General features: G+C 47.0%; 1 protein-coding gene across 1 annotated transcript in view; it reads right to left on the reverse strand.

Moving 5' to 3' along the window:
* The window catches only part of LOC109288803 (mucosa-associated lymphoid tissue lymphoma translocation protein 1-like), a 60340-nt gene that overhangs the window by 6072 nt on the left and 26860 nt on the right, over nucleotides 1–27408 (reverse strand). The window contains exons 9-14 of the mRNA XM_019504563.1: nucleotides 20412–20589; nucleotides 13248–13322; nucleotides 11439–11566; nucleotides 9629–9760; nucleotides 8148–8299; nucleotides 1337–1462 (exon numbers count right to left, since the gene is read on the reverse strand). Of these exons, the coding sequence (XP_019360108.1) occupies nucleotides 1337–1462; nucleotides 8148–8299; nucleotides 9629–9760; nucleotides 11439–11566; nucleotides 13248–13322; nucleotides 20412–20589 (791 nt within the window). The remainder of the gene's footprint in view (nucleotides 1–1336; nucleotides 1463–8147; nucleotides 8300–9628; nucleotides 9761–11438; nucleotides 11567–13247; nucleotides 13323–20411; nucleotides 20590–27408) is intronic.

Genomic DNA, 27408 nt, shown 5'->3' on the forward strand with positions numbered 1-27408 from the left:
AGGTGTGGGAAGGGGGAGAGGGGGTGGTGAACAAAGGACACAATGTAAAACAGAGACAGAAAAACTAAAGCAGACTACTATAACCACTGCCTGACTTCAGAATCAACCAATCCGCCTCACTGGATAAGCAGGTTTGTCTGTGTTCTGGTTAGGCATCCCTTTACGCACTGAAACATCCTGGTAAGACGTTGTGAGGATCAGGTTTGATCTGTGCTGTAGCCCAGACACTTGCTTGAAGCAGAAAGGCCTGGGAGATAATGTCATGGAGTTACAGACTCATAGAGAAGTTGGGCTGGAAGGGACCTCCAGAAGACATCTAGTCCAACCCCCTGCCTGAGGCAGGATCATCCCTATCCAAACCATCCCATACAAACCATAATCTCAACTCCCATAGGATTGCTGTGAACTCTAACCCAACACAGACCTAACACCCTAACCTACCACATACACATCAGAGGAACCACGGCAGCCAATGCTTTGTTTCTGTAACTCCCAGGTAGAGGGCCACGCCCTCACTACGGAAGAAGGCAAAAATCCCCACAGTCCATATCAGTTTGACCACTGAGTAAAATTCCTTCCTACCCCAGATATGGCAATCAGTCTGACTTTGAGTGAAGGAGGAAAACCCTCTAGCCAGGAACCTTTGGCTTTGGTCCCAGCAGCAGCACAGGCACACCTCAAAGTCCCCAGCCTTGGCAGTAGCCAGCACCCAATGCCTCTGGGAAGGCTTAAAAACCCCCTGACATGGCAGAAAAGAACAGCAGGGGGAAACCAGCAAAGCCCAGAAGCATGGACAATACCCATGGTAGAACACATGCCTGGCTATGCCCAAAGCATCCATGACCAGTGGCTGTCCAACCTCTACTTGAACACGTCCAGTGATGGAGAGAGAGTCCATAGCTTCCTGAGGCAGTCTGTTTCACTGCCTCACTATTCTAACAGTGAAGAAGTTTTTCTAGATATCCAATCTAAACTTACTTTGCTGCAACTTCCAGCCATTGGCCCAATGCTCTCTAGCCTCAGGGCATGAAAGGAAGGTGTCAGCAGGGAGAGGAGGGACCAGGCTTGGCTTGGTCACTAAACTGCAGTCAAACTTCAGACAACTCCTAAAAGTATCCCTAGTCCAGGGAGAGGCTCCCTGCTTTGTGACCTCCTCTGAATGCTTGCTTTCAGTCAGTCCCAGGACACGCAAACTCAGGAATGTGAAAGATCTCCAAAGGCATTTTGGAGGGAAGGTAGGATGGCTTGGGAGGCACCCCAGGGGGCTTGGGAGGCTATTCCAGGGGGAAGGCAAAGCACGTAGTGAGATCGCCACACAAGGCAACTCTTTTTTTACCTGAACTTTCTGTAGACCACAGAGCCGGAGCACACAGTCCAGTTCCTCATGCTCTGATAGGGAGGTGAGCAGCGACTCTACCTGGTTAGACTGGCTGCCCCGCAGCACTGCCAGATCTTGCATCTCCTAGAGCAGGAAGGAAAGAAGAAACAAAGCCATCCTCAGCACAAGCCAAGCTAGGCCACGAATTCAGAAGTGTCCTCTCCTCCCCTGTCCAGTTGAAGCCAGCCTGGTCTGGGCTTCAGAGTCTGGGCTGCGGTATATGCTGCTCCTATTCACACCATGGAATGAGACCACAGCCTCTTGTGCCCCCTGAGGTGGATCAAGGTAGTTAGAGTCCCAGGGAAGCAGCCATCAGGGCACCTTGAGTGCACCTCAGGTTTGTCAGGGAGTTGGCCAGGTGGGGAGAGCATGGGTCTGGGGGGAACCATTTGCCACCTCAGGATCGAGGAAGCATCAAGGTGGGTCACACCGCCGCAGGCAGCTGAGTCTCTGGGCCACCCTCTCATTTGCTTCAGTCTCAGGTTTCTGGAAAAGGAATGGAGCCAAGGAGGGTTTGACCAGAAAATATAGGGCAGTGTTGAGTGCTTCTGTCAGGGCTCTGAGTCTGGTGCCCAGCACACCAACAGGAGGCACTCAAGCCAGGGGCTCAGCACGACCATGCTGGCTTTGGGGTGTTTGTGTCCTCTTGGCCTGGAACGATTAGACGCCCCTGCAGCTCCCTTACTCTGCCCGAGCACAAGCAGCAGAGAACTGCATGTCTGTGCGCATGGGCCAGGTTCAGTTGCCGCTTCTGGCTGTGGTGGCCTGCAGGAGGGCAGCTGCTGGTCAGTGCAAAGTGGTATCGCACAGGCGGGCTGAACTCTTGGGATTCAGCCTGGGGCAAGCCTGCAAGGCACTGACCTGCTCTATGTGATTATGGTGCCCTCTGGTGGCTAGTCCCAGCAACTATGAACAGCCTGTTTCCTCTAAACTGGAAAGACTAGGCCAGTGGTCTCCAAACTTTTTTGATCGTGCACCCCTATCAGTAAAAAATTTTTAAGCACGCACCCCCAATATATGTATCTTTATATTCACGCACCCCTATCAGTAAAAGATTTTTGAGCACGCATCCCCAATATATGTTTATTTATATAAATATAAATAAAAGTTCTAATATTTTCTTCCCGCGTCCCAGTGGATCATCTTGCGCACCCCACTTTGGAGACCACTGGACTAGGCCAACTCTTTAGGTGCATTGGCTCCTGTCCCCCAGCACTGTGAATGCACTGGCACTTGGGAGAAGGATAACCTACAGCAGTCCTCAGACCTGTGGAGGATGCACAAATAGTGATACTAAAGACAAAGACAGGCCCTGAGGAAGTTTCATGCCACTTTTCACACCCCCATCCTCCCTGGACAAAATCACCACTTTATGCTCCAGGGGAGTGTTGGCTTCCTGAGATGGTGTTTTGATGCTAAAGTCCCTATAAATTCACTGTCAGTTGCTAACTGTGGTGTATGTGCATGTGGGGGGTTGCACTGCTGGGAGGTTTACTGCATAAATGGTGACAAATCCTGTTCTTCCTCCCGTGATCATTTTTCCTTATCCATGCCCTTTTTCTTGAGAACTAGAGGAATACAAGCGCTTTGTATGTAGCATTCTCCTTGGACAAAGCAAATACAATGTGAAGATGAGTCAGTTTCCCAATCCTTGGCTCTTCCTGACTAGAGACATGCAGTCAGATTGGAGGGAGTTCAGAGTAAAGCAGAAGAACCTCAGAGGACTGAGCTATGAGTTATCAAGAAAGAGTCAAGGGCAGTGGATGTCAACCCCCACCCCAAGCCCACTATTTAGTTTCTTACAACAGGGTCAGAAACTGCAACCTACAGCCCATGGGCCAGATCTGACCTGCAAAGAGGTCTGATCCAGCTCCTGAAGGTCCAATCCAGTATGGGGGGAAAGGTGGGATGGAATTGTACTGTGCCAACCTTCCCCTCTGCTCCCTCTCCTTGCTTTTCCTCTACAGCCTGCTCTTTGCACTTGCCTTTGCTGCAAAGAGGATGAAGATCAGCAGCAAGGGTAAATGCAGGCAACTGGCCACTCTAGGGGACACAGATTTGTGGCCCACAGCAGGGGCCAGGTAACAAAGGGCAGGCTGCACTGGCAAGATGTTGATGACCCCTGATTTAGAACAAGCTCTGATCCACTCCCTTGGGTTGCATTTGGCTCCAGACAGAAGATCTCTCAATTTGGACTGGGAGAGAGCAGCTGGCCAAGCCTTTTCCAAAGAAAGCAGAACTCCACCCCATATGTACTCTTTTTCTAGGCCCCCAGCCTGCCTTTAGCACCATTTCCAGTCCCTCCTCTCCTGCTGCATCCTCTGTAAAGTCACAGTGTATATGACCACCATCTACTCTAGTCTCCTTTGTTGCACAGACCATTAATTTAATCTGGATACTCCTGCAATGAGCTCAGGAGCTTGAACTGGGTCAAACTATGTCAGCTTGCAGGAGATTAAAGTGCTGTGTCCCAGGCAGAGAACAGGAGAGATCAATGCCCAGGGAAAGGTAATGTGAGGGGAGTGATTTAGGTAAAATGTGTCTTCATGTTCCTGGTGAAGAAAACATACCCTGCTCTGCAGAGAAAAGCAATCCCCACTATCAACATCGTATCTGACCTGGATGAATCTTCTTTCCCAGTTCTACAACTGGTATTCAATTCCATACTGAGCACAGGAGTGAAGAACACCAGGCAGGCAACTAACAAAGTACCACCTAAGAACACTTGTCATCGGCCCTTCCTGTACAATGTCTGGTCATTGCTTTAAAAAAAAGCAAAGACTAGAAATAATGAATCTGATTCACTGGAGAGATTTGATTATATTTGTTGCTTTCACACAAAGCTGCAAGTGTCCTGAATGCAAAACAGAACTTCTTGTTCTCTTCATGTCCCGTGAAGGACGGAGATGAACAGAGATCAACAGATTCACAGACTCTAATGCCAGATGAGACCACCATAGTCATCCAGCCCACTCCATCCTCCTTCCCCAAACACACATAGCTCCTCTTGTATAGGTTTCTAAACCTGTATGCTGGCTAGGCCTCCACTCCATCCTCCTCAGCTTCTTCAGTATGCTTGACACTAGCTAACCTCTGAGTCTATGCCTTTGCAATCTGAATAACAGCCTCTACAGACAGTCTTTTTCTCTGTACACAATACATCCTCCACCTGTTGCAGAGTGCACTCACCTTATGCAATCAAGATATGAACAATCATATCCTCAGTCACTCTGCTAATATGGTCTACCTTTCCTCTCCACATGCTGCCTATCTGTCTGTCCACCCTATAGGAGAAAACTCTGTTCATTTTTGTCTGGAAAAATGTGCCTTACTACAGGCACAATTAACAGTAATAACTGTGCTTCATTTCCTTTTGAGAGGTGACTACTGAAAAACCAGCCAATGCTAGAAAGTTTGGACAGTGTTTATTTTGCAGTAATCCTGAGCTCTGGGAATTAAGATAAGTCTAAAGAAAACCAGTTAAAGCTGGAGTATTTAAAAGTCTGAGGCACCTAGGGACAGGCACCTGAATCCAGCCTGATATCTAGTCAGCTCAGAGCCTTGTCTCTGGCAGCAGCTGCTGCAGAAGGAAGTGCAAAAACCCCACAGTAGCAAACATGCTCCACATTAGATTTCCTCCTGATTAGGGTTGTGCAAATAATTGATTTCCTGATTCAGCAGCCAAATTAAAAATAAATTCACCTGCTACATGAGCTGTTATTTGACCCATTGTCTGATCTTCCTCAGGACTGTGTCCAAAGCCTGGGAACACCAGTATTTAGAGACACAATTTCCTCAATCTCTCTTGGTTGGCAGAGTGGTGATGGCAACCAGACACAAGAAGGAAGGTGAAACTCATCTACCTTCTATCCCTTCTACTGGATAAATAGACTGAGCTGTGCTGTGAAGCAGGTTTTCCATCCCTCGGATCAAAATGTAGCTCTTTTCTGACCCTGTTGCAATTTCTTTTTAAGGAATACAAGTCAGGAAATGCCAAATCTAACACTTTCCAAGCACTTTGGGCCTGTGAGGGTCACCTTGCCAAGGACTAGCAAGTCCTCGACAAGCTGACCCAAGAGCCAGACTGTGAGCAGCCTTTACTGAGTGGGTGAGAGGTCAGGCAGTTGGGAACAAGTGAAAATGGAGCCCAGGGGTCAAACCCCAAAACAGGAAAAAAAATTTGGCTTGACAAAAAAGATTTTTCTTTGGGGAATGGAAGGGGGGAGAGTTGGTGTGTGTGTGGGGGGGGGGGGGTTGGTTTCCTTGCTGAAAAAGAAAACTTGAAAAAAAATACATCTACCTGGGAGACAAAACATGTTGTGGTTTGCTTTTAACTCTAAAGAAAATCAACTTTAAATGGGGTAACTTTGGTCTCAAACATTGCTCTGAAATAAAGAATTGAGGTGTTTCATTTATAAAATATCAAAACAAACTGCTTGAACTACTCTGTTTCCAGCTGAAACTGTTTGCTAAATTTATTAATCTTTTCAGGCAACCCCAAATTGCATTGTTCTGCAAAGGTACCTTTTTGTCTGAAAAGTGTGGCCCAGTGGAAATGTTACCACAGTCCATCTACCTCCCTCCCTCCCATGTTACTGCAGCACCTCGAATAGAAAAACTCATTGACATAAAAAGCAACTACAAAAAATATTGGGGTCATATCTTTCTTTTCTTCTGGCACCTGGGGCTGGGCAAGCAAATAAACTGCAGGCTGCTTCCTCAGCTTTAAAGGAATGCAGCACACAATTCCCAAGCATCAGCCCTCCTGGAAGAGGTTGCTGAAGGAGCCAAGCCAGGGCTAGATCCTTGGTCTACTCAGTTGTGACCTTGCTAGGCATGGTCACAGGTCTGGACATCCTACAGCCTTCCTCTGAGGCCAGGGTCTTTACCACAAAAAAAGGTATATGCTTTACATGAGTTAAGCAACTCAAGGTAAAATCCTACTGAATGTGAGGTAGTAGGGTGTTAACTCCTTCAAATTAGCAAGACAAGATGAAGCCTGTGGGGAAGCAGCTGTTGTAGCTGAATAAGCTGTTGGATTGCCAGTAAAAGGGGCAGAGACAGGAAGCCAAAAGGCCTAGTGCTAAGAGTTTGGGTTAGGAAAGCAAGTGGAAGTGCAGCATGCAGACATCTGGCAGTGCACAAAGCCATATGCAACACCCGATGGAAGAAGCCTGGGAGCAACTTCCTTTAGAGACATGCTGCACTAGTCCAAAGTCTGGCTACTCCCACAGCTGCCGCTTGCTGGCTTATTGCTTGGGCACCATAGTTTAGGGGACAGCACTCAGGCTGGAGAGGGATGGAGTCCAATTTCTCATGCTACTTCTCTCCCTCAGCTGGGGTCTTTGTGAAATGGGAACTCTTAACCTTATCTTGGCATACAGGACACTGAGGAGGCACTTGTTCCTCTTGTCAAGAGTGGAGGATAGTTTCATGCCTTTTTCCCTCTGATTTGCACTCTGGGTTTGTCCCAGCTCCTCTCCCGTCCCTTTTTTCCTCCCTTCCAAGGGGAGGTCCACATGCACTGACAGATGTGAAGAGAACACAGGTCTCTTACCTGCTGCCTCTCCAGGCCAAAAGCCTGTAGCAGTCTGGCCTTTCATTTGAGCACTAGCAGCCCCTTTATTCCTGCCTCAACTTTTTGGGACAGGACAGACTCAGCTGACTCAAACCTACTGCCAAGTCAATGATCACCACCAGAGGGCAGTGTGTACCCGCTCTCCAATGAGGAGCTACCCCATGGAGGTGCCAGGACCCCGCTCCGGGCAGAGGCCGGGTCTGTTTGCTTCTTTTGGACAGATCCTAAGCCAGCGAACGGGGCCAGGAGACTCATGCTGTCTCCCATGGAGAGTCAGGGCACTCTGCCAGGACAGTGAGGGAGCTGAAGAGGCCTGTTGCTGCCACAGCCACTGAGAGAGGCTGGGTCACAGTGATGTGGATGCCACCCTGGCCTGTGCTCCATGTGGGTGCTCCTGTTCTTTTGTCCAGATGGAACTGAAGTCAGACTCAAGGAGACGCCCACCCAGTGCCTGGTCACTGTCCTGCTCAGCACTGGCAGAGGGGGGAGCACCCTCCCTCCCAGCAAGTGTGAAAATGCCCCATGCCTCGTTCCCCAACCATTGGGCCTGCTGCTTATGCAGACTGTCAGTGGCTCCCACAGTGCACGCAAGCTCTCCACTGCAAGCCGACAGCTGTGAGACTGTAGCTGGGCTCCATCCATGGCCCTTTTCTAGCATCAAGATTCCTTGCCTCGGGGCAGGTGTACAGAGCCAGCTCGGAAAATGCCTGGCATTCCCCAGCAACACAGTCACAGGGTTGGTGCTCCGTCCCCATGCTCCAGCTTTACTGCCCAGGCAGGGGCATCTTCAGTCCAAAGCCTGCAGGCTCACATGAACTCTGCCTGAGAAGGATTCCTGTGGCAGGACCTGCCTCTTCACCTGGCTCCCCACACCGGGCAGTAGACAGTGCTTCTGGCAGTGCCCCTCTTTCTGAATAAACAGCCCTGGGCACGGAGGGGCAAGCTGGGTCTCCTACTCTGGGGAGGGAAAGTATCTCCCATGGGCCCTATGCACAATGCCCCTCAGCCTCTTCCTTTTGTCCCCTGGATATACACCACCATCTGAGTTCTGCCCCCACACATCTCTACTGCTCCTATATAGCCAGTGCCCTTTCCAACTTGCCACTCCCCAGCCTGCCTGGAGAGAAGAGGCAAAGGGGAGTTCAGAGAACTGGCCCCACATCCTCCCTGAGGGTGGGTAGAGGAGCTCACCACAGGCCTGCATAGCAGAAGCCGGACGTCAGCAATGTGTGGCGGGGGTGCCTGCAGCTTCGCAGACACATGCATGACATTGGAGAAAACCTCCCGGAAGCGGAGCTCCACCTGGATGCCACATGGGAAGGTCACCGTCTCCCTCAGCAGCTCTGGAAGCAAAAGGAAAGCATGAGTCACTGAAGAGGGTAGAAGGACCCTGCACAGCCACCCTGTAAAGTCCTACAGCTACGCACCTGTCAGCAGCAGTGAATGCACAATAAGAGCTCCAGGGAGCACCCAGGTGGGAACATCAGCATGACTGAACCAGACCCAGAGGTTCTGCATACAGTCTCTTTCTAGCACTGGCTGTCCAATGCCCAAAGGAAAGCCCCTGAGCTCTTCGACCTGCCTGCTCAGGGAGTCCCACCTCCCAGTCCTGACCCTCTGTGTATCACCCTTGCTTCTCTGATGCTCTTCAGCAGTGGAGCTGTATGGCCTGAGGTCTATTAGAGCTCCAGAAGCCAATTATTTTCTATCAGCCTTCAACTCCTATTGCATTGCTGCCCATTTCCAAACTGTGCCCTGGGAACCCACAGCTCTTCTCTTGTGTGCTGCTGCCTGTATTGGGGTCATATCTCTGCTACCCAGCTATTCTCACTACTGATGGCCTCTGTACTGAACAGGGAGACTTGGACCCAGCTGCCCATGCCAAATTGCATCCTTCCCTACCACTAGTTTGGTGCCTCTTCTATGCCAGCTGCTTGTTCCCTTTGACTGCTCTGTGCGCTATGTCCTTTCAGCACAGAAGGAAGTGTGCAGTTATTTTAAATGGCCTCCCCCTCTCCATAGCTGGACAGTGGCTCCTAGGATACTCCAGGTCTACTGCCCTGGGCTGACCCAGCCTGCTGTGGTGAATGCCAACCTGCGCCTGATGCTGTAACTATGAAAAGACCATGCTGCTGCTGCCCTCCTTGCTGCTCCATGCAGATCACAGCCCCCTATTATTTCCTCTGTAATTTGCTGGCTCTCCTCAGTATTTAGCTAGCAGCACAGTCAACTCTGGCCAGCTCCCTGCTCCTCTACGTGGCCTGGGTGTCTCCTGGCTGATGGAATGAGTAGAGGTCACCCCTCCAACTCGGCACCCCTAGGCCCTACACTCATCAGCAACCTCTGGATTCACCCACCCAGCCCTCCTAACCTCCACTTCTTCTCCAAATGGCTCCAACTCAGTTCACGCCTCAACAATTGGTACCCTTCCCCAAAGGAGGTAGCAGAGAAGCAAACCCCTGATATACCCCTGTGTGTTTGGGCAGCATGACTGAGGGAGCCGCTCTGTAGAAGCAAAGCCCCTGGTGGAAACCCTGTCAGTGAAATGCATACACGGCATCCCACACTATTGGTGCCTGTAGCTCATATATCAAGTGCAATTCATCTTCATCCCTATGGGGAGGGACAGGCTCCATATGGATAAGGGACACACGGATCTCTTAATCTCTTACCACAGCTGTGTCCCCAAAGCTCTGCAGTCAGTCCAGTGGGGTAGATGGGGTCTGTCAAGGCCCGAGCTTCCTTCAGAGTATGCTTGATCTCCATCACCTGCTTCCCTGTAACCAAGGGGTCTCGGCCAATGTCTGGAGGGAAACAACTGCTTGAGTCACAGTTAAAGGGGAAACTGCCAAAAGCGTGAAGGCAGTAAAACATCCAAGGGCCTGTGTGCACCTGCTCCTTCCATGTGCTTTCGAATTCTCCCCCCTCACATCAGTGATCTCATAACATCCCTACTGACCCATTAGCCCCTCCACATCCACAGTCCCCAGACCACAATCCTCATGGCCCAGCCCAGGTTCTGCTGTATCACTGGCAGGTCTGAGCAAACACAGCACACAGCATCCAGGCAAAGGCCAATGCCTGACATGCCTGGTGGCACCCAAATGTTCTCCATGCCATTCACCTTCTCATTCCTTCCTGCCCTAACTTGTAGTTTGCATTTTTGACCATAGTGGCATGCCAAGCAAAGGTCCTCCCAGTGAGAGCAAACTTCTCCCAGTGACAGCAAAGTTTCTTTCCGAAGTAGCCGTGGTTCATTTAGAGCCCAGAGGTGTGTAGGAACAGCTCAGGTCACTCCTACCGTGCATGTCAACACTGGACTCCAGCTACCATGGTAACATTTGTCTGTGCTGCCTCCTTACTTTCCAGATCATCAACAAGCATATTAAACAACACCTGGCCTAGCATTGAAACCCGGTGTTAATTGTTTTTCTTGGTAAAATTTGACCATGCATTCATTAGCTTATTTCTGTCTCCACCAGTTTCTGAGCCACCACATTGACACATGAAAGACTAGTTTCCTGAGTAGCTGCTCAGGAGGGGCTTTTGCCAAAGGGTTTCTGAAAGTATAAATAAGCACTGTCAGCTGGTTCTCCTTTTGCCCCTGCTTTTCTGTTGACGGGATTAGAGAATTCTAGTACAGTGGTTTTCAACCTGTGATCTGTAGACCCCTGGTGGTCCAGAAACTCTGTCTCAGGGGTCCACAAAAGATTATTATTACTCAAAAGCATGTGAATACCCTCACTTACAATTCAGAGAGGTCCACACCTCCACTCAAAATTCCCAAAGGGGTCTGCACCTTCATTCAACATTTTTTAGGGGTCTGCAAATAGAAAAAGGTTGAAAACCACTGTTCTAGTAGATTGTAGAGGTATGATTTTTCCTTTTGCATCAGCTACCCTTGGCTTTGTCTCCGTCATGTCACGATCATGGAAGTGTCTGGTCATGTTAGTGTAGTCAGTGCATGTGGTGTAGAAAGGGAAATGTTGAGCCGGCTTCTCTCTGGCCCTCTTTGAAATCTGAGCATTTTCTATCCCCCAGTATATTTTCAAATTGTAATAAAGGATGTGTATTTTTGGGAGCTGAGCCTTCTCTTACACTCCTCTCAACTCTCCCATGTACAGCCGGGGCCTGGGCATTCCCTAATCTTTACTTTATCTGCTTGTTCCAGCTCTTCCTCTTGTGAGTTCTTGATCAGCGACCATGCGTTATCCTACTATCTGATATAAGTGCCTTCCAGCTTTACCTAATGCTCTCCTATATGATACCACTGCCCCCCTATTTCACCTCTGGCAGGTTAGGGTGTTATGGCTTATGGATGTTTCAGGGTCAACTGCGTAGTTTTGCTAATAGGTTAGACAATGGATTTGTATAGGATGGTCTGGTAGGGATGATCCTGTCTCATGCAGGGGGTTGGACCAGATGATCTCCAGAGGTCTCTTCCAGCCCTATTTTTATATGATTTTATGATTCTATATTTACCTTCCAACACATCCTCCAGCATATGTGTAACCTTCTTCTCCTGAAGAATATGCTTCTTCAGGTACTTCATGAAGATGCCTGAGCTGAACTCTCCATCTTGCACTTCATATGCTTCTGCATCTTCACTCCTACAAAGTCAATGAGAGATCCCTCACTTTTCTGCTGCCACTTGAGCAGGAACACTCAGGAGCCCCTGGACATACAGGGTGAAACCAGGGCTTGCTGTCACCATTCTCAGTTAAGTAGCCAAGATACTGCCTTCACTAGGATAGGAAGGACCCCGGAAAGTCAGTTTCTGTTCTAGGAGAACACAACAAAAACACTGCAAACTCCAGTGACTGAAAAACCAGGGTAAAATAGACTGATCCTGTGGACAAAGGGAAGTAGACATCCACACTGGCTGAGAACTACTGGGCCTTGTAACTGCAGCTGCATCCACCTGGTGCACTCTTTCTGCAGTTCCTATTGCTGACTGCCATGTAACCCATAGGAGTGACTGCAATGAACAGCAGGAGCAAGCAAACAGGGGAGAGCAAACAGGGCAACTCTGCAAGGGAACTTGTGAGGGGCAAAAGGAAGAGGAGGAGGTTCTGGTTCTTGCTTCCTGGAACATGAGCAAATGAGTTTGAGGGCATTGACCCTGCACTCTGAGTGAGCACTTGCCTGAATCTGTGTGCTCCGTTGTATGCACTGGGTCTTTGCTGATTATTTTCTGGTGGAAGAACTGCTATTTGTACCAAGCCTGTGTCCCAACAAAGGGACAGAACTTGCCCAGGCCACAAAGAGCATAAAAGGAGGCTCCTTCATGAATAGGGGAAAATGAACAGAACAGTTTGCACAGGATCTTGCCAAGCGGATCCTTGACAAATACATGAGGGATCCCAGTGCACCAGGGATCTTGCCAGGATCTTGCCCCCCCAGTTTCCATTGCTGATTGCAGTGTACACCAATGGAGTGACAGTACCAGTCACTGTAAAGCAGGCACTTGCTTGAATGAAAAATGACACTGCAAGGATTTCACTGGTCAAACAGCAATCTCCTAGACTTGGGAAGACAAATACACTATGAAGTACTGACTCATGGGATGTCATAATGCATTGCTTGGGAAATTATCACACTGTGGTCCTGAAGCAACAGTAGGAAGTGCTGCCAGCTGTCATCTAACTTGAGGACCCTGTGATAACACTGTGTCTTTCCCAGCTGTTAAGGAAAGACTCTTGCACACACACCCATTAGCCCAAGAAAGGGTGTTACAGCCTTAATAACCTCTGGATCAGCCACAGCTGTTGCCCATTCAGGGCTGTAAAGGGAGAGGAAGCATCAGATAAACAAACCCAGAGGGAAAAGCTGAAAACCAGAAGAAAACGGAGTAAGCCCTAGTGATCTCCAGCAGGCATATCTACATGTGCTTGAATGTGCTTTTCCTAATGAGCATTAAATTTACTATCTCCAATATGAGGTACTAAATTAATGTGCATTAGGCTGCCCTAATACACAGTAGTTCAAACACATGCTTTTTAGGTGACACTTAATGTACAGTAGCCTATTCTACTGCACATTAGTGTATTAGTACAGGTTTTTTTATGTGCTACTTTAATGTGCAGTAGAATAGGATACTGCACATTAAAGTGCACATACAGATGTGCCCAGTATCTGCTAAGATGTGGAGACAGGTATCCAGGTTCTCCCCATCTTGTTGGCAGACTGTCCTCTGCTGCCCTGTGTACCAAGCCTGCAGTCAGAGGCCCAGTCATTGCACCATGAAGTGCCCAAGGTCCCCATTCCTGACCAGGTTGCACAAATACTCACGTGGCATAGCCATAAACAGTGTTCCCCCAGGGCTCCAGTGGCTGGACCTGCGACAGTGCACACTGTGGGTTGTACCTGAGGATGAAAGGAGGTGATGGTGAGAACTGTGAGCAGGAGTCCAGCCTCTAGCCTCTGGACCCGGAGGCCCTGGCAGTGGGGAAGGCAACAGCAGATAGAGTCGAGGTTTGCTGCTACTAAGGGAAGATGTCACCTCATTTTTTTGCCACAGACACATTGCCAGCAACCAAAACCTATGTTTTTTGGCAGCATAAAGATGAGGTGACAGCTCCTCTCTATGGCAGAAACTGCACTTCCCAGAATGCCCTTCACTGACATGCACCAGCACCCCTGCCACTGCTGTCCCTCCCTTCTCCCAGAGCTGGACCTGAGGGGAATGGGAAGGGGAGGTGCTTTCCCCCTTACACAGTGCCTGGGGCTTGTACTCCATTATCACCCATCCTTATGCCATTGCTTGTCGCAGCTCATGGGCAGGTTCATTGTGACCACCATAGAGTGATTATGTAGCCAAGGGTCACTGGAGTATGGGTTCCTTCCCTTCCCCAGTTCAGAGACCTGATTGAGTTGCTTTCACAAGCAAGGATTTCCCTTAAGTCAGAAGAATCCTGCTGCTCCAGAAAAACAGCTCTGGGCTGTGGCCTTGCTGCAGCCAAGGATCAGGCCTGGCTTCCACTGAAGAGCATCAGAGAGAGCGCACAGGCCTGGATGTAGCAGCCAGTGCTGCCCAGGAGATTCATTGAGAGGAGAACCAACACCTCTGGGCTAGCAGGATAAGGAGAAGGCACAAGTTTCTTGTTTCACACGGAGCCAAGAGCTGACAGGCTGCTTACTGTTGGTGACCAGGGGCTGGTAGTGTAGGCTGAACGGGGGAAAAGGGAGTGAGGCATATGACAGCAATGTTTGTCTGTCTTGTATATACCCTAAACAGGCTCAGAAGTGGCCATACTGTCTACTTCTAATTAAAATAAATGAATGGAGTAATTTATCTGCCCTCAGCTGCTCCAGAGTAAACACACAGGCAGCTGAAGGATTCCAGACACCAGGGAAAACAAGACATCATGTCCCAGAATAGGATGAAGTCCTCGCTGCCCCCGCACATGGTGCACTTTACAGCACACTTCTAATCCAAGGCTGCCCTTAGATGCTTGGGAACAAAGTTACTTCCAGGTGGTGACAGACAGGTACGCACAGCTATGAAAAGCCAGTTAGCAAAGTGAGGGGGTCAGGGAGAGGGGGAGTTTGAGGTAATTAGGTTTGATTTGTTTGCACAGACTGAGAACAAGTTTCAGCTGGAACATGTTTCCACAGAGGGACAGAACACAGGGACATCCTTGACAACAGAAAACAGAAGCAGAGCTAGCACCCAGACACTAGCACTTCACAAGTTTCTCTTACTTTGAGGGACAGATCTGCCAGGTGCTGGATTTCTGCTAATATTTGGCAGGAGCTTGTATCCCTCTGATAGATCCTTTCAGAGCCATAACCCAGATGTAGGGAGGAGAAGATGAATAAGCAGACTCTAGGCCCAATTCCCCTCTCATCTGCACTTGTACAGACAGAATTCATGACCCCAAGAAAAGGACGGCACAAAAATAGCTGCACAAGGACACCAGATTTCAGAAGGGCAGAGTTCAACCACCTTAGAGAAAAAATAGATTAGGCCCCAAACATAGATAAATAACAAAGGGAAAAGGAGTTCAGAAGAGCTGTCAGTTCCTAAAGGACACAGTATTAGAGGCTCAACAACAAGCTATTCCAACAGTGACAGCTATAAAGGCACCTCTAGGATGGTGCAGGAACAACACACCTGTGCAGGGGGTTGGTCAAGATCATTGATTCGCAACCAGGGTGCTGTGGCGCCCTGGGCTGCCATAGGGTGTAAGTAGGTAAGTAAGGTATGAAGAAATAAGCTGAAAAAAAGGCTCAGGCTTGTCCCACCCTGCTGGATCTCCTGCCCCCACTGCCCAGCACCTCTGTACTGTAATATGTAAATGAGTTTGAGAGTTGGAGCCACTCAATTCACACAAGTTACGGAGGGGCGCCTTGAGTCCAGTGATGGGTGCCCCAAGCCAAAAAAGGTTGAAAACCATTGGTCTAGATGACCTAGCAGTCCCTGGCAACACTATGATTCTGTGCACCGTGAATCTATGTTCTATCCTTGCCAGTTTTCTCACACCCTGTGCTGAGCACATCTGTTGCTCTGTGTCTGTATTCTTCTGGGGCCCTCCTGACAGCTAATGTCTTAAGAGCAAAGGTTCTATTTTAAGAGATGATTTTCAAAGAGCTCCTAAAATCTACACATTTACTAAAATGTTACTTTAGAAACACTTTCAAGAAAAACCAGCATTAAATAAAAAGAGGCAAAAGAAAAGACTCCATTCAGCAGCAGCATAAAGGTAATACAATCATGTCTAAGCCTCCTGGTCCCTTCCCGGAACAATGTGACCAAAGCAAAGCAGTTATCTGCAGCTCACATCTCTATCAGAGCAAAGCATCCACGCCAGAAGACAGGCAGGTGATTCAGGCTGACCTGGACAGGCTCAGCAAATGGGCGGACGAGAACCTGATGGTGTTTAACACCGAAAAATGCAAGGTTCTCCACCTTGGGAAGAAAAACCTGCAGCATCCTTACACTGGCTAGCACTACAGAAGAAAGAGACTTGGGGGTCATCACTGACCACAAGATGAACATGAGCCTGCAGTGCGATCCTGCAGCTAGTAAAGCAACCAAAACACTGGCTTGCATCCATAGATGCTTCTCAAGCAAATCCTGGGACATCATTCCCTTGTACTCGGCCTTGGTGAGGCCGCAGCTGGAGTATTGCATCCAGTTTTGGGCTTCACAATTCAAAAAGGATGTGGAGAAGCTTGCGAGAGTCCAGAGGAGAGCCACGCACATGATCAGAGGTCAGGAAAACAGACCTTACAATGACAGGCTGAGAGCCATGGGGCTCTTTAGCCTGGGAAAGAGCAGGCTCAGGGGTGATCTGATGGCCACCTACAAGTTTATTGGGGTGACCACCAGTACCTGGGGGAACATTTGTTCACCAGAGCGCCCCAAGGGATGACGAGGTGGAATGGTCATAAACTACTACAAGACCGTTTCAGGCTGGACATAGGGAAGAATTTCTTTACTGTCCGAGCCCCCAAGGTCTGGAACAGCCTGCCATCAGAGGTGGTTCAAGCACCTACATTGAACACCTTCAAGAGCAAATTGGATGCCTATCTTGCTGGGATCCTATGACCCCAACTGACTTCCTGCCCTTTGGGTGGGGGGCTGGACTCGATGATCTTCCGAGGTCCCTTCCAGCCCTAATGTCTATGAAATCTATGAAATCAGCATGATCAAAGGGAAAGGCACCTGTAACAGACCTCTATACTATCCGTTGGTACAAACTGACAATAATTTATGCAGCACCAGGACACTGTCAATCAAAACAGTAACTTAAGATGCCCCATCAAAATATTGCTGTGCAATATTAAGGCAATGAATTTGCCACCTGGGGTGAATTCCTGGCCCTGGCCTAAGCTCTGCCCTCTGGATCTGGTGGGAATTACTGGTGCTAAACTGTAAGTCTAAGTAGGGGGTTGTCTTATAAAAAAAAACTGAGGTGACTGCAAGCCAGTGTTATCCAGTTAGTAAGTTTACCTTATACTCTACCTTGAACACAGCTTCATGTCAGGGCTTGGGCAGATTAACATTATGTTGCTTTGTAGAAGAAAGGAGATTTACCACTTTTGAAGATGCATCAGGTGTAACCATTTTGTGTCTACTCTTATCTCACAGTCCCTGAAGCTAAACTATTGTAACTCATCTGATGAAATGAACTTTGGTTTATGAAAGCTTGTGCTCTCCCTATCTATATCTTATTTAATTTATCCTGTCTAACTCAGGGTCTTGCCACATACTCACTTGCAACAGTAACACATCATTGGCATGCTGTGTGATGTATTAGAGTTAGTATGAGTTAGGACAGGGGTTCCCGAACTGTGATACACATACCTCTCAGGGTACACAAGACATCTCTGGGGGGTACACAAGAAAAACTGTGCAATGATGGATTTAATTTTCATTATTATGATACTTGGCATTTAAGGGGTTAAAATATAAAACATATGCTGGTAGGGGTAGACGGGCAGCTGGTAGATCTGGAAGAAGGTACACAATAAGAAAAAATTTGGGAACCTCTGGGTTAGGAGACAACCCTTGCCTAAAAAGGAACAACTTTGCAAGGCCAGGACAGCACCCAACACATGCTAAACTGCTCGAACAGACATCTGTTTGCATTTTAACTGCACTTAGGAAACATTAAGTTAAACATGTGAAATCACCCTCAAACCTGTTTCATTCAGGAGTTAGCTAGCTGTTTTGGTTCAACTTTCACTTACTGCAGCATAGGTGTAGACAGATAAAACATTAAGTGGATTCTGCTAACTTGCAATTATCCCTTCATCATTGAAAGTAGTACAATTTTTTCATTAGAGTGCTGTGCTAGCTGTTGGGGTTGGGTCGGGGTGTCACTTAAGGAAAGCAGGTTGTGGGGGAAGCCCCACTGAAACCAGTGGAAGTTATACCACTTGATTTCATCCCCAAATTCTTTTCCCAGTTCTTCCAGAAGAGATCTTGTACAATCACTCTGTTTCTCCTTCTGTGAAATGAATTGAAGAGCTGATATTTGCCTCCTTTCCAGGGACCACAGGAAGGAGTACAAGGCTTTCCTGAGTAATAAATGGCTTACAATATGCAGAAGTAGTAACACTGTCAGTCAAAGATGGGAGAGTCAAAATCCCCAGCTCCCACTCCAATGCACTTTTCCCTGGGCTCCGTGGTATTTTATGGGCGTGAAGCAATTTGCCATCTGGGTCAATTCTGGCCTCAGTCTGCTTCAGGAAACCCACTGCAGATGGAACGATTGAAACGTTTTAGCAACAAGCTTCAGGGCAACTCAGTTGCAGGGGTGTCAAACATTCAGCATACAGGGCTTGTTGCCACAGCTGCTGGAGCCATGGTGTTGGCATGGGCCAGCACCCAGGAGGTTAACATTGCCACAACCACCCATCTTGCCCGTTGCAAAATTTCTCATTTTCAGTTGCTGTGAGTGACTAAAATTGACAGCAGCTGGCAATGGGAAAAGGAGGGCAAACAGTGGCAGCACTGACCTCTTAGGAGCTGACCACACACCCCAGGCCCAAGAGAAGCTTTGTAGGATGAATGACTCACCCCCTGGCTATGCCCCCCTCCCTGGCTACTGGCAAGGGATATGGCTTGCTAGCTCATTTGAGATTGACACCCCTGCTCTATCTGCAGTTGTAGAAGTGGTAATATTTTGGAGCTTACAACCTGACCAGATCTAAACAGATTCACATGGAGAGTGCAAAAGGCCGCTCCTTGCCCCAGTTCCCCACCCTCAACCCTTGACAACCATCCTGTCCCCGCTCCAAAGCATGACGTGCAGAACTCTTCAAAGAAATGGCCGTAAAAATGTGTTGATGTGGTTTCAAACCACCTATTTTCTCCTGCCTCATTCTCAGAAATAGCTGACCTGTTTTCACTGAAACGTAAAATAAAAATATCAGTCTGAGACAGAAGCCAGCACAGAAAAAAAAAACAACCAGCCAAAGAAACCAAGTATGATAGGCGACTAAAACCAGGGGTCTATACAAAGTAAGTGATAGGCAGCCTCAGTAAAACAGCAAGGTCTTCCCAGGAACTCCAGTCTCAGCCACAGAATCCAAGCAATGCTGCCTGAAACCAGGGAAAGAGAAGGGCACAAAATGCTGCATCATATTCAATGTGCAGGTCTAATTTCTCCACAAAGTGCTTAGACAGCATGGTGAGGTGACAGCCACTACAGAAAATCCAATGCTAGAATGCCATGGAGTATCTTCCTCATACCCAAGCCAAGCCACAACTGGGAAATGACCAGAGGATGAATGGGTGGAACCCTGTGCCAGTAAGATGATGACACATCCAACAGGTTACACAGGCATGATTATCCATCCATGGAAAAACAACCCCCACACCCAGCAGGCTTTGCCTTTTTGCTGGAAGCTGTAACCTGTGCCATGGAGTTTATTTGTGCAACACTACAGGAATCTAAGTGTACACAATAGGTATCTAAGTGTTCAGAGCAGCATACACACTACCACAGTAATCAAAGTGTGTGCATAGAACAGGATTCTGAGTGAGCAGTGCAGTGTGCATAGCACCACAGGAATCAAAATGTATATAGTAGCACACATCTCCACAGGAATGTTGTGTGTCTGGAGCAGCACACACAATGCCATGGGAATCTGAATGTGCAGAGTAAGCCAAACATTGTCAAAGGAATGTGTATATACCAATATGCACAACAGCACAGGAATGTGACTAATCTGTGTACCAGGTTGTGACTGCTTCCAGGTTGAGAGCTAGGTTAAAATGGATGGAAGGCTATCCATTTCACCAGCCAGCATATTCTGGCTGCTGTGTGCTGGCCTGTACAGGGCTGCTGGAGAGCAATGAAGGAATCAGTCAACTAGGCCTTGTTATGTCATGCCTGGAAAAATATGAAAAAGAAATCTAGTACATCTTGAAAGCTGGATTTCACTTAACCCAGGGCGTAAATCCTGAAATGCACCAATCCAAACAGCAGAGTTAGCACTGTCAGGAAAGATGGGGGCTTAGCAATGCAACCAGATTCTAGGGTTTGTAAGGAAATCAGTACTTGCCTGCATGGTCTCTATTTCTTTAGGATCTCAGCCCTGGGCACTGGTATCAACCAGAACAGCTTTAGCCCCCTGAAGCAGCTTCCCCCTTGGACTACTCTAACTAGGTACTTGATGTAGTGTCTGCAACTTGCTCTCCTGCTTGGAGTTTTCAGAACAGGGGAGTTGGACCCAAAAGACTTGATTTGCGCCATGGCTCAGTAAGGTACTTAAGCGCACAGCAGCAGGTTCTACAGAGTCAGCTGGGGCACAGTCTGGTCATTAATGACACAAGTAGACTTGAATGCCTACTGTTCAGCACATGCCTAAGAACCTCGCTGAACTGCAGCCAGAGGCAGACGTTCTTCCCCTGATTCCCCCTGGATTTTGACTACTACAATTCCAACCCTGCTGACCCTGGGGAATGGTGCAAGTGGAAGTGAAGAGAGCTGTTCCTACCATTTCCGACAGGTGTCCAGCAAGATGAGATTGAGAGCTGTCTGTCTCTGCTGCATCTTATGTAGTATCCTCTGCACGCTTATGCAGTTCTCAGGGGCATAGGGCTGTGGAGCATCAATAGGAACCATGTAGTTTCTCCCCGAATGTTCATATCCATGCCCGGCATAGTAGAATATGGCTGCAAACCACAAACCAGGGAGAGTTACTGGAAAGAGTGTCACTATTTGGCCAGAACACTCTGATGGCAAGCCTACCTTCCCCCAGTCATGCAGGTGAGAAGCACCATTACATATCTCCCTCTTCACAGAGGAAGGGCTCTGTTCTTCCTGTAGGCAGAGGGACCTTACCCTACAGATCACAACCTGAGACAAGCCTGTCATAACAGGAAGCTGTATCTGTCCTTTTTACCACCTCTCATCATGGCCGATTACACCTGGAAGCAGTGGCACCCAAACACTTTATTCCTCAGTTTAGCAGAACTTCTGGACCGTTAGGCTGGGGCTTGAATAGCTGCTCCTGAACACAAGGGAGCTGTTTCCTGCCGTGTACCTATCCTGTCTTCCAGCCCTGCATGGATAGTAATTGCTTTAAAATCCATGTTCAGTTAGGTGGCTACCCTCAGAAGAGGATTTGGGCTCTGGATCCCAAGTGAGTGGAGGTACCTCAGCTCCACAGGGGAAGAGTGGGGGAGTTCAGACACACTTAGGTCCTCAGCCAGTCCTTCTGGTCAGCTCTAGATGGTCCTTCACTCAATGTTTGGATTATGGTATACTGCTTTTCCTAAACGCCACATTCTTCCCATTGACTGCACAGGGAGCTGAGATGCCCAAACCTGTGTCTTTGCAGATGCCCAGTTCTTAGGCATTCTAACACCTAAAGTTGGATCCACCTCAGAAGTCCATCTGGATCCCATCCTAACTCCACAACCTGATGTTCATGTACCATGGTTCTCTTTAGGCAATCATAGCCAGGGCTAGCAGGACTGCCCATGGTCAAGGTTATCCAACTCTTCAAATTCTAGCGCCCTGTTTACACTTATAATTAGCTAGCCTTTACTTGTGCGGACTGAAACTTGTCAGGCTGAACTTTTTAAAAAACATTTAGATAAAATGGTTCAGCCACTTGTGAGAATAAACCCAAGGAAAAATATGTTTGCCCATATTAAAAACACTCTTACAACCATGTTGCAGAGAAGCCCAGTTGCTCCCATGTTCTGGAGGAAAAACTTGAAATCTGACAGGAAGTAGCTTTTGAACAGGAGAGGTGTCTTTTGTTTGTCTAGTAAAAAATTATTCAAATTTGTCTGGTTATAAGGATTTGAGAAAGCTCAACTCTCAGCAGCTCAGAAGAGGCACACTGAGAGTTTAGAAACTAAACTCTAAGTGCCTGATTATAATCAGGCAGAGTCCATCACTCTCAGCTCCTACATGCCAACCAGATTGCAGATCCCAAGACTACTGACAACCCACACAGGAGATCAGGATGGATGAAAATCTTGTTTTCAGTTTTTTAGGTTTTAAAAAACATTGTAAATTATATTTTAAAAACCCAATATTTTAAGAAGATTAAGACTGCAAAGCCAAACACCCAGAATGTTTTCAGCTTTTCAGTTTGCATTACATTATTAGACTCACATTAAAGAATACAAACAATTATGGATGCAAGAACTATAATTAAAACTACACTAAAATGTTAAGCCAAGCACTTGAAGTTAGGAAATGCCAGAATTATAACAGCCTGTACAACTGTAATTTGGCTCCCTTGTGCATTATGATACCATCTGCAAACACACAGGGATATCTATTTTTTCCACAGGCTTCCTGCCTCATTTTGTCCTCATCTGCCACTGCTGCCTCTTGGACTCCCACCTCATTTGTTGCTGATGTTGAAAGGTGCGGAGTGAGAAACAGGGTACTGCCAAGAGAGGTTGCTTTGCAGTAAACAGAGCTGAATGCCACCTCAGGGAATTGGATTATTTTCCTGTGTGATACCAGCAAATCTCTTAAACCACAGTTTTCACAGGTGCCCATTAACTTTGCGTTCCTCATTTTCTGGGGTCTGCTTTGAAACACCTGGGGTCCGATTTGCAGAAGTGCTGAGTATTCATAAGATGCGGATGAACTTAGTGGGAGCTATGCTTTGAGCAGATGAAGAGCTATAAAAATGCTAAGTACTCTGAAGAATCAGGCCCTAGGCATCTCAGATTAAGGCAGCCAAGTTCACTCAGCACTTTTGGCCTTAATTTGTGTGACTTAGTTCTCTGTGCATAAAATGTATATCATTGTAACCCCTCACATCACAGGAATGTTATGATGAGGAGCATACCACAAAGTAGCCTTCAGGGAAACTAATCATTCTGGATCCAGGGCAAGGCTTGGAAGGGGGAGTAAATATCACATGGAGCCATACCCTGGATGAGATGGGTAAAATGAATTGCTGCAAAACTACTCATTCCGTGGCCTGCTCATCTCATGCACTGAACGAAACACAAGTCCTCTATCTAAAATAGCATATGATCCTGTCGACTACATCACAGTGCATGCACCAGAGGACCAAATGAAAGGGCACAGGCCATTTCAGTTCTGGCACTGCTTTACATCCGTGTGGTTGGCTTTGCAAACTTACTATTCTTTTAACATGTTTTATTTTTCCCCTCACTGTGCAAGAGAAATATAAATTACATTAAACAAAAGCCACTGAAATTGCCAAGCGGAGCACTCGAAGGACACACACTTATGGAGCCTGGACAACTTCAGTTCAGTCCCTTTGTGTAAATAGGGCCGAATCTAAAAAAAAAAGAGCCTCAAAGCTGTGATTTTAGGAACAAAAAGATATTTTTACTCTGTCTGAATTGAAAGTCTAGCTATCTTCCAACATTATGTTTCTCAAAAAAAGCTGAACTTATGAGTACCAAAATATAAAAGGGAAGTGACAAGTATCTGCCAGTAAGACAGGAAATGTCTGTCCCTGGGCATGGTTGAGGGAATGTATGACTGTTATTTTCCTATGATTTCACTTAACACATTTTGTTCTCTTTGAATTTTTAAAATGATGCATGACTCAGGTCTTTTTTGGATGGCTGAGACAGTGACTGAGGAGGCTCTTTGGCACAAGGCAGCCCACTTGGGTCCTATGTGGGGAAACCTCAGAAGAGAAGTACCCAACTCTGACCACCCAAGACATCCAGAGAATATGTCAAAGGTGACCAAGCAGCCAGATCATCAGCTTGGTACATCAAACCAAAGGAAGAAGCCTCTTCCATGTTGTCATCTTCTGACTATGCAGTTCTGCCAGGCATGACAAAGAGGTTTGTGCTTCCTCAGCCCTTCTGGGCCCCGCTGGCAGTAAGTGGTAGTGCTCCAGCAAAATGCAGTGCCTTAGATCAGTGGTCTCCAACGTGGGGTGCGTGCACCCCCTAGAACTTGTATTTTTATTTATTTTTTATCTAAAAAAATAAGAAAGAAATTAAGCTTTACTAATATTTAATATACAAATTGACACTGGCACCCTCACTCAGTCCGTATGTTGGACGGTCACGTGTCACGTACAGTACACGAGGTATCCTGATGGAAGAAGTGTTCGTTCGCTTTCAGCGTATTGCGACGTATTGCAGTTTATGTGTGCCCGGTTAAGTGGATTTACGGATTATATTATCTAGTTTTAACTAAACTAACCCTCACAAAATGGACAAGTGGCTTAAAAAGATTCCTGCAAAGAAACTGTGGATTGAAGATCATACGAATAATGCGAGCACAAGCGAACAACAAGAAAATGGCAGAGCTGACACTTCTCCTACTCCTAGTACGAGCTCTTTGCCAGCCACATTACGAGGTAAAAATAATGATGATTTAATTTCTATTTTTTGTGTATGTTTTATAATGTACATAATATATTAGCACAGTAGTACATGTATATAATTTATAAATAAATAAAATATACATATATTGGGGGTGCGTGCTCAAAAATTTTTTACTGATAGGGGTGCACCATCAAAAAAGTTTGGAGACCACTGCCTTAGATTGAGGGAGCAAGCAAGCTACCTCTCACTGGTCCACAGGCCAACTGGCATCATAAAACCATGAGCTACTATTTTTAAGTGTGTGCCAACTTCTAAAAGCTGAAGGAAAGCACAGAAGTCATGCCAACCACCCTGCATAACTATCGACCTAACTTTTTGGGTCATGTTTTGTTCTCCAATGTTTGTTAGCAGAATACTTCTACCTCAGCGTTCTTGCACTTGTTAACTCCAGCAGATGGCTGGTAGTGAGCATGTGCCCATAAATGTACATTTGTGCCCGTGTGTGCATGTGGACACAAACATGAGTGCAGGTGTACTTGTGGTTAGAATTCATAGAATCTGAGAACAGCGCTTACAGAACAATTCCTCAAATGCCTAAAATAACTCAAGGTTAAACAACCCTGCTGTCAAAAAGGCTCCACACACCAATATTTCATGTCATAGGAGTATAAAATTAATCCTGAGGAATCAGTTTTTTCACCTAAATTTATCAACTGAATATTAAATGTAATGAGGTCTGTCATCCTGAATTGTGTAGGAATATTTCAGATAAGGTTATGTTGGGGAAGGGAGTCTGGCTATCAGCCTGCCCAAACACAGGAAGGTAGATATCTGAAGTAGCATCACAGCAGTAATCCCAAAATCAGCTTTGATTTGGGAGCGATCAACTAGAACTTCAGGCTATTGCCTCACATTGAGACTGATAATTTCTCTTACATTTGGGGTCGGGAGCTGAGAAGACCGCAGCCTTCCCAAATTATTCCACAAAACTAAGAAGGATTCACCAGTTTATTTGGCCTTGTTTAATCAATCTGATAACTGAAATAACTTGATTGTTTGGTATTAACCTTTGTTCTTTTAATTTGATTTGTTTATATTTTATGCTTTTGCTTAATGATTCAGTTTAATTAATGAAACATACAAGTTATGCAGTTCACTTGTTTCCTCCCCAGACATCAGGATCCCACTCAGGGAATCTCCAAGGTAAGAGGGTGGTCATGGAAGTACTGGCGGCCAGGGAGTTTCCACTAGTTCCAGTGCTGCCTGAACTGGAGCACTGTTGACTTTTCAAGGAAAGCGGACTCTAGCATGGATTTTTTTTCTGATAGTAAATGCGGGTTCTTTTTGAGGGTGTGGGACTATAGAGGCAAGCAGTTCAACCTAGCAACTGACCAGTTTCAGATAACTCTGAGCATTCCAGGATCCTTATGATGAAATCTTTAATTACATAATTGCTGTGACAGAACTGGATCCTTTTTGTAATAAGTGAGGGATATTGCATAATGACCTGGTTAGTGAAATGTATATTACATGAATATATTGGTATAGAATCAAAGAATCACAGAATATAAGGGTTGGAAGGGACCTCAGGAAGGCATCTAGTCCAACCTCCTGCTCAAAGCAGGACCACCCCCAGCTAGATCATTCCAGCCAAATGGAATGCTGCTTAATTTATTGGGCTGGAAGGAAAAACAAGCAGCACACAAGATAATCTACTCCTGCCAGAAGAAACACATGATGCATGTGATAAGGATCAGGGGCCAAACTGTTAGTTTTGGAAATTTAAAATCCTCCTCAAATACTTTTGTTCAGAACAGACAAAACCCAGGAACAGAAAAGAACTCAGTGTATAAAAAGGTCTCACTCAAAAGAAAAGGGAGTTTTCCAAAAAAAACTCAGCAACATCTACATTACCAAGCTATCAGAAGAAGTCAGGCCTGGCTAGAGTACGCTGCAAGGATGGTATGGCTTTAGATAAGACAGACATGTATGTAGATGGTATGATTTCTTAAAATACCTTTCACCCAAATCTCCCTTTCTACTATTCAAAAAAAAAAAAGAAAAAAAAAAAAGAGAGAGACAATCCTTTGATTTAAGAAGGCTATCTGGTCAATGTACACCGGTGCTAATGGACTTCTGAAGGAAAGGTCACAGGTATGAGTATGTGGGACCAGCTCAGTGAATGTGGCCGATTCCCAGAGTGTTGTAGCCCAGGATTCAGTCAAAAAGTAGGGTATTAATGCGAGTCCACACCAGAAGCAGTAAAGCCATGAGTCCTGAAGACTGTGGGAGTGCACTCAGAGACCAGGAAGGGGAGAAAGGTATAGCCATCCTGTCATCACACTTGCATACTCTCTATTCTACATCATCCCATGCTCAGTCAGTGTGAGGATGGATAAGTGACAGAATGAGCAACTGCTCAACATCTCATTTTAGCCTCAGCATTTAATGTACAGTCCCGCATTATTCAATGCGCCACATCCAAACCTTGTATTGAATGTGGAATGAGTAACGTGCCTTGTGGGTGTTCCAGTGATGCTGATCACCACAGTGGCAGGGACTCACACAAGTGAAAGGATTTGTCTTCCCAGCTTCCACCATTATCAGCCCCATTTCACAGATGCAAAATAGAGGAAGAGACAGCACAAGGCCAAAAAGCATCCGCTAAATGAGCATGCCCAACTAAAGACTCCTAGGATTTTTCAGAACCCTTAGCATTTTTATAGCAATTTGTACATTCCCAGTATGGCTCCAAATGACTTCAGCTACAGTTGCAAGTGTGTCATTTCTACAAACTAGGCTGCTTGTGTCTCAAGATGGGGTCCCAGAAAAAGAGAAACAGGTAATTAGTGGCCAGCTGCAACAAACTGTGGCCAGCTGTGACAAACCGGGGCTTGTCTGAGGCCTCCACCCAGACAGACCCCACGGGGGGACTGGCGTCCCCCAACCCCCTGGCCTGTGGGAGTTGCCCAGCAAGGCCTGGGAGGGGCAGGGACTGGGGACCCCCACACCTGTCCTGCAGGCACCCACCTTAGGGCCCTGGAGGCGCAGGTGAGGGAGCTCCAGGAGGAGGTTAGCAGGTTGAGGGGACTCCGAGAGGCAGAGGAGGAAACTGACAGATATTTTCTTTCCCTCCAGGGTTGTACAACGAAGGAGGATGCACCTCAAGAAGAACCCTCCACTGCTAAGTGGCAGATG

Source organism: Gavialis gangeticus, unplaced genomic scaffold, assembly GCF_001723915.1.
Source record: "Gavialis gangeticus isolate Ggan-Ray unplaced genomic scaffold, GavGan_comp1, whole genome shotgun sequence".
NCBI classification, from domain to species: Eukaryota; Metazoa; Chordata; order Crocodylia; family Gavialidae; genus Gavialis; species Gavialis gangeticus.